General features: G+C 36.9%; 1 protein-coding gene across 1 annotated transcript in view; it reads right to left on the bottom strand.

Annotated features, from left to right (window-relative positions):
- Window positions 1-8,091, bottom strand: part of atp8b2 (ATPase phospholipid transporting 8B2) — a 38,720-nt gene extending 30,629 nt beyond the window's left edge. Inside the window, exon 1 of the mRNA XM_016520603.1 lies at window positions 7,536-8,091. Within this exon, the coding sequence (XP_016376089.1) occupies window positions 7,536-7,641 (106 nt within the window). The 5' untranslated portion in view covers window positions 7,642-8,091. The remainder of the gene's footprint in view (window positions 1-7,535) is intronic.
- Between the last annotated feature and the right edge of the window lie 277 nt (window positions 8,092-8,368).

Below are 8,368 nucleotides of genomic sequence, written 5' to 3' on the forward strand. Positions count from 1 at the left end.
AAATATTGAGAAAATCGCCTTTAAAGTTGTCCAAATGAAGTTCTTAGCTATGCATATTACTAATCAAAAATTAAGTTTTGATATATTTACAGTAGGAAATTTACAAAATATCTTCATGGAACATGATCTTTACTTAATGTTCTAATGATTTTTGGCATAAAAGAAAAATCTATAATTTTGACAAATACAATGTATTTTTGGCTATTGCTACAAGTATACCCCAGCGACTTATGACTGGTTTTGTGGTCCAGGGTCACATTTATCAAACAGCTGGAGAAAAGTCAAAATAAGTGAAAACTGAAAGAAACAAACAAAACACACACACACAATAACTATAGGACAGAGTAATAATAATCACAAAAGACTCACCGACAGCTGGACCCGGAAGTGATGTTAACTCCGCATGAAGGCCAGACGGACCTGGGACAGGTTCTGGCTTGGGATCAGGTGTCAGCTCAAGATTGGACTGACGTGAGACATTCACCGGCTGAGAATCAACCAGATCGGTATGAGGTGTCAGCTCAAGATTGGATGCACCTAGCTGGGGATCAGCCAGATCTTGCGAAGCCATTGGCTCAAGGCTTGATGGAGCTGGTCCAGGTAATGGATCAGGACTGGTTGGATCACTGTCAGGTGTCAGCTGGAGACTGGATGGACCCGAGACAGAGGAAGGCTCAGGATCAGCTGGATCGGTGGTACGTGTCATCTCGACACTTGGGACAGCTGTTAACTCAGACTTGAGACCAGATGGGCCAGGGTCAGTCGTTAACTCTAAACCGAGCCCGGATGGACCTGGCTGAGGATCAGCTGGATCTTGCTGAGCCACTGGCTTGATGCTGAATGGCTCTGGTTATCCTGTCACTGGGGCAGTACCTTTAAAAGTACACCTTTGTATTCTTAACTGTATGAAGCTAAGTAGGTCAGGGTACTAATGTGCTCTTAAAGACAGAAAATTCTGTCAGCATTTTCTCACTCTCATGTCATTCCAAACTGGCTAGTCTTTCTTTCTTCTGCAGAACACAAATGAAGGTATTTTGAAAAATGTCTGTTTTTTTTGGTCCATACAATGAAAATCAACGAGGTCCAATGTTGTTTGGACCTCAACGTTGTTCAAAATCTTCTTTTGTGAAAAAGAGAAAATCAGATTACGCAGGTTTGGAATGACACGAGGGTGAGTAAATGATGACAGAATTGTTTGGGTTAACTATTCTTAGGTACCATTCCTAGGGTCACTTAGGTCAATAATGCATCAGGTTAAAAGCCGTTCACACAAAGTATTATAACTATGAAGTTTTAATAATCATTCTAATTCTATGAAAATAGGAAAGTAATACCACAACTAAAATGATAATGAGAGAGGAATGGGAATCACTTTCAAACTATTTTTTCAGCTGCTGAATAATAAAAACTTTGAGATACGATCAAAATCCACCCAACTTTATTAAGCCTGTAACGAATCAGCTCATGGGAAATATGAATAATTAATCATAACTAGTTATAATTAATTATGAATATTTTAGATCCGCTGTAGATATTTACTTGACCTCTCAGGGTCAACTGTCTTGTCAATTCTAAGAACGTTAATTTCCTGGTTAAGGGAAATAACTTTCTTACTGAAGCATTTAAAGCTGCAGATGTAAGATAAATAGAACATTATTGTGCGTTGGTGTGAAGCTAATATAGTTATCAATAACTAATAATAAAGTTATCTTTTTATTCAGCAGTCTTGGTGTGAATAGGCCTTAACACATTTATTCTCAGCATTTGTAACACTGTACAGTGCATCTCCATTGGTAGCTTGGAAATGAGTCATACTGTAAGTTTACATCAGCTTAAGTTTGATCATTTGCTTGAACGTATTGTTCCCTGTGTTTGTTCCTGAGTTATGCAATCCTTGTGAATCTTGCTTACCAGTAAAGAACATTATGTTCCAATGATAGGCCTAATAAATGAAACCTGTATTTCTCTACATACTGCATTAATTTTTTGTTTTCATGAAACAGGATACAATGTTTGGAATATTTCCAGATTTATCAGGGAGTTTAACCTGATATAAAGTGATTTTGTATACTATAGTTATACATATTTTATATGAGTTGGAGGTTCAGTCCTTGCACTCAATGCTGCTGGGTTAGTGTTGGTCTTCAGTAAACTCTTTCTCTCTCTCAATTGACTGAAGCAACTTTTGTCATTGTTGACACGGGTCACACTACAGGACAAGCTGTATACTCCATGAAATAAACAAATAAAACAGCTTTTTCCATATCATAATTCTAAAAATGTAGCATTTTGATGTCCTTCATATACTGTACATCAGAAAGTTATCTATGGTAGTATCATACAAACATGAATAACCATGAAGGCTGACTTAGTCTTTATTTAACTCACTCCTTCCTTTATTGTATTTGAAAAGCTAAAATCGGTATCGGTCCTCTCAGCTATCCTTATGCAATCTCCTTCCTGTCCCATCACTCATCATCCTATACTCTTTCATCTTCTCCTCTCTTCCTCAAGGTCACGTCTTTCTACCTTTGCTCATGGCTATCTGTTGTACTCTCTGCCTCTCTGTTATCAGTCCTGATGGAAAACCACACTGCTGCTGCCAGAGTCTGAGAGTGCATTACCTGCCTATTGGCTGCCAATGACATAATGGCATTGGCCGTTGGAGGGTCTGGTTCCATCCGGAGAGCACCTCAGCAAACTGGGCCATTAAGCACTTTTAACACAGCGCCCTTACTAATACAGCCAAGGACAAGCGAGAGCCGCAGTGAAACATTGCTTGTGTGACGTTTCTCAAAAAAGAGTCGTTGACAGAGAAGGAGCGGTTATTGTTGTGATTCAGCACTACTGCCAAGGACATCCGCTATGCTAGCTCACAAATCTGTGCAAATTCAAACAGACCAGCAAGTTATGGATGTGCAGTGCTGCAATACATATGTCTGTGTAAGCTAGTGGTGCATAGACTTATCTGAAAGTCATGCGAAGCTTTGTTGTGATTGACATGATGCTCATTTTTTATCATGATATTATTCATTTATTCAAAAATACATTAAATACACATTGAATACATTTCTTCTATTATAAATCATTTTTAATTTCTGAAAAGTATTCTGGCATAGGCCTAAGTCTCCTATGCTCAGCAAGGCTGCATTTATTTGATGAAAAATACAGTAAAATAACTAATACTATGAAATATTATTCAAATTTAAAAGAACTGTTTTCTATTTTAATATTTCTATTTTAATTTTATTCTGGAGATGGCAAATCTGAATTTCCAGCAGCCATTACCTAAGTCTTCTGTATCAGATATTTGAGAATAAAATTTTTTGAGAAGGAAAGGTTAGTTAAATATTTCGCGATATACAACCACTTAAAAACATGATGGTATAATAATTAATCATTTATGGTTTTTTAAATAATAATAATAATAATAATACAATTTTCTAACGTGGAAAAAAACTTTTTTTTAAATGATTAAAATGAGATACTCGCATATATTTATTGATTTTTTTCTTGAAAATTATATAAATGGTTATTTATAACCATTTATATCATTTTCAAGGCAAACCATATGAATCTAACAGGAAAACAAAGAGCATAAAGAAACTTGCACATGTTATAAAACACCTTTTTAAAGTTTTTTCTTTACCATGGACACTTGTTTTTTTCATTCACTTTGAAGTCTGAAGAAAGAAAAATTAGAGCAAATCATGATGTGAGAGAAATAAAAGTTAAAATAACATCAAATAATATAGATTCTTCTCAAGTTAACAGCAACTTTGCCTTTTGATATAAAAAAAAACAATCAATTGCTATCAAAGGGAATCTTTCAGTCAGGTCTCAAAAACAGCACACATTTAATCAAAGTGTCAAAGCAACACTAAAGCACCACTGAGGTTTCTGTTGTCTCCACTATTTCAAAGCATTTGTCTCATTTAATGTCTAAAAGAGACAAGCCACAGGCTCAAATTAGCCTCTAAGTGGGTGAGCTAATTGCTACTGTACTCCAACCTTTTTGCACACACAGCAGAGGAACAGCCAGAACACGAGCCAAATGCATGACTCCATCCTTAACAGAGGCCAAATACTCACTAATGTTTTCATGTAAATGCTTGCATTTGCCTAAAGAGTTATTCTCTTAATTTACTGCTTTAAAATTTTACTTCTCTCACATTCTCCTGAAAAAGATGTATGTTGAGAGAACGTGTACTATGCTTTAATGCCAAAACATCTGCTGAGCATCATGAAGCATTTGTTTATTTGTTTAAAGGGGTCATATGATGCAATTTAAATTTTTCCTTTCTCTTTGGAGTGTTACAAGCTCTTGGTGCATAAAGAAGATCTGTAAAGTTGCAAAGACTAAAGTTTCAAATCCAAAGAGATATTCTTTATAAAAGTTAAGAGTCAACCACGCCTACCTAAAACGGCTCGTTCTAACACACCCCCACATATCTACGTCACTATGTGGAAATATTAGCATAATGCCACCCAAATGTGCATGCAAAGAAAGAAGGCGTGGTTTCAGAAACAGCAGTAGTGTTGATGTGCTGGAAGCGCATTATTCAAGCATCAATTCTGTTGCATCTTCCTCTAACTTAATATGTTAATCTTAATATGGTAAATTTCGGATTTCTGCTTACTAAATGATTTGTATATATGCTTGCCTATCTACACGGCCTGAAATTTGGTGTGAGGTTGCGGGTATTGCATACAGTGTTAACTCCCGCAAGTGCCACGTTCGGTAAATTCCCACTCACTTATGAGACGCGCGATCTGCGCTGCCTCGTCTCTCTCTCGCGTGCGTTCTCAGCAGTCACTTGGATAAGTCGTTATTGAACTTGTTGATTTTTGATGAGTTTGAGCGCGTGATGCGCGCTGTGAAAAAGTGTGTTGCAAACACTGTTGGAAACACAAATTGAGGACCAATCTGCACCTTATTGATGACCCGTGGCATTAATATACTGCATCTGTGCCAGCGCGTGATGTAATAAAACTGCAGCTCGTTAATAAACGTTTTTTTTTAATAAATTTTTTTTTATCCATTTTCTACAATACGCCTTCAAAATAATGTTCTTTTTAACAGCATCATATGACCCCTTTAAAATAAAGCACATGATCTCCACATGACACTTCACTTCATTTCAGTCTCTATGCACCATTTGCTTGCTTTTGCTCTCCCTCCTCTTGCAGTCATGCTCCCATTTCCCCATCCCTTCTTCTCTTTGCCAAGTGCCTTCATATGCCCATCTGGCTGACTCATCTATCCATATCGAAAAAAACTCTTCATCTCTCACTATCAGTATTCCTCCTTTTTTAATATATATAGTGCTTTTAACAATACAGATTGTGTCAAAGCAACTGTACAGCATTAATTAGGAAAATAGTGTGTCAATAATGCAAAATGACAATAGTAAACACTCAATTTTCAGTTAAGGGCAGTTCATCGTTGAATTCAGTGATGTCATCATCCAGCTCATTTCAGTTTAAATAGTATCTGTGCAATCTTTTCGTAGCTGGACTCTCTGAGTAAAGGAATTACTGGGGTTCACATAAGGACAGGCTTAACACCCACTGACTGCATCTCAGAACATTTCACTCTAACAGAACACATGCATTCAGTGCGACAAAATAAGTGTGTGTGTGTGTGTGTGTGTGTGTGTGTGAGAGAGTGTAACCACAAAAAGCACTTGGAAAACTGCACGTATAAAATAAATAAAACTTTTGAGTATTTAAACTCTCAATTCTACAGGATATTGTTCATTATAATAAATATCAAATACATTCAGAAGTCACTTATAACAAAATCTGCCGTAAAAATGTAGATCCATTTTAATAGCATAAATGGTCTACAAAGATGATTATCTCCCACACTTATCTCCCATACACTTTTAAATTCTAACGAACTCTAACTGGAAGTAATGATAATGATGGCAATGTTAAATGCACTACATAGATATGATAGTCAAGTCAAGGAGATGATCACCACTGTGTCAGAATAGACTGCTTCTCGAGACATTCACTTAACAAACCCAGTGTTAAGAATAAATCAACTCCTGAAAAGGCCAGGAACACAGTGTTACTGGAGTTAATAGGACAATAATTGTTCCTAACTAAGTTTAAATGGCCACTACAACACTGAATTTCTTTCTGCGGATATTTCTTGGCCTTTAAAGGTCAACTGAAGGTCAGGACCCATACTTCATGTCTAATCACATTTGAAATGTTTAAAGGTTGACAACAAGTACAAATAAGACAGCAAAGGTGATTTTGTGGGACTCTTCTTGATTTGAAATGAAACTTGGATACCTTTACACATGGCAGCCAGCCACCTCTGTAGCCTGAGTCATTCTGGGCATTTTTAGATGGTGCTATCTGTATAGTGACTGATAATGAGAGCATCTATGCTGTAACAGACACTGTGATATGTGACAGACATCTCAACTTATCTTGTCATAAGGAAAGTGAGACATACATATGAAAGATGAAGAGGTAAAACACAGTAATCTCACAATCATGTCAAGCCTTTTGTACAGGTAAAAAAAAAAATCCAAAAAATGTGGCACAAATGACTCCACATAATAAACTGAAAATGCTACACATATATTGAGGCCACTGAGTATAAAAATCCCCCAGACCTAAAAAAAAAAAAAACAACAACACAAAGTTGATCCCCAATCAAACAGCAATTCTTGATCATTTGCGGTCTGGCTTTACAGAATCTGAGAGGTCCAGCTCAATTCCTTTACAAACCAGAACAGTATCCAGTTACTTAATTTCACCAACAAAAGGTTACAACAACATTTCTAACACTTGCTCCCTTTAGTGAAAAATACAGACTGTTTTGCAACAACAAAACATGACAGTGAAAATGTTGCAGGCTGTGTTCATAACATAAATGACATTTAAATCAGACCGCATGTTGATAAGCAATTCACACAGATTACTCATTTACCTACTGTGAAATAAACTGCTATGAGGCATGGGGAAATGCAGATGAGAAGTGATTTTAAGTTGGGTAGATAAATATTGAGATATATTGTGTGGCAGATCATAAAAGACATAAAATTTCAATGTAGAAATAAGGTTATGCAATCATCTCAATAACATCAAAAACAAGACCTTCTAAAGCTTGATTATACAGACTGAGTGACTGAGTGATTTGTGAATGTTGACTGGGGAAATCATGATGGATATATTCACAAGGTCATGGGACAAACACGGACACACACAGAGGTCACTGGACATTGATGTGATTTTGTGAGGCAGTCATGAGGGTGAAATAATGAATGAATAAGCACACTTATGGAAGAAGACAAAGTTGTTTATTTACATAACAGGAAAGTGTTAAAGGAGGAAGAAACATTAAATAAATAATAAAAATAAATAAATTTGACATTATTATCTGAATGTCTAAATGACCTCTATTCTAATATGAATGTTACATATTTTAGAATAATAGTAATTGCCAACTAGACTCCATCTGTGTTGTGGTAAACAAATGACATAGGCTATTGGCTAACGCAAAGTAAAGGTACCTGCTCCTTTGCTTATTTTTGTTGCGTTGCTTAATCCCTCTTTCTTCCTTTTTAGAGGGAGGATGATTGGAAACCACTTCTCTGGGATGTCTTTCGGGATAGTCATGTTGTCCCACCGTCCTTTCGTTTACACAGCTCTGCGCACACAGCAGTCGGACATCACACCGGCGGAGCGACAGAGAAACGCGCGCGCGGCAGCTGCAGACCGGCGCCGGATGACGGAGCGGTGCGTGGAAGACATCAGATTACAGACGCGGCGGTAAAATACACTTCACTCCCTCTCAGTTTTGATTTGCCGCAGAGTCCTTGAGGTCATTCGGTGTGATTCGATTACACTTTCACTAAACTAGTTCTCAAATGTTTTTACGCAGCGCGAGTATTTTACACTATACAACACCACTGTCTTTGCTCATCCATTTCAACTGAAGTAACTTTCTGCGTTCCAGATATTCATGTAAAATGTTTGTTCTTGACTAAATATTTAAGTATAATAAAGGAACATGGCTTTAAATGTATAAATAAGCAAACATTAATTGACATTCAACTAAAATATAGATTTTTGACCAGGCTGAAGACGACATGTTATATTAACACTGTCAAAACACTGAGCAGAGCCACTAGAACTACGACGTTGTTTTTATATGACATAATCAGAAAGCCGTTCTATTGGTCGAGAATGTGGCCAATAGGAACTGGCTGAGGAGGTTGCCAAGGCAACTTAAGACTGCAGAGCTGTAAAACATGTATGGGTTAGAAGGAGCCAGCAACTATAGACTCATCTGGCAATGAAATATCCATACAGTAATAATAAGATTCAGAGCCAAAATGGCTGA

This window comes from Sinocyclocheilus rhinocerous, unplaced genomic scaffold (assembly GCF_001515625.1).
Source record: "Sinocyclocheilus rhinocerous isolate Xijiao unplaced genomic scaffold, SAMN03320098_v1.1 scaffold2194, whole genome shotgun sequence".
NCBI classification, from domain to species: Eukaryota; Metazoa; Chordata; class Actinopteri; order Cypriniformes; family Cyprinidae; genus Sinocyclocheilus; species Sinocyclocheilus rhinocerous.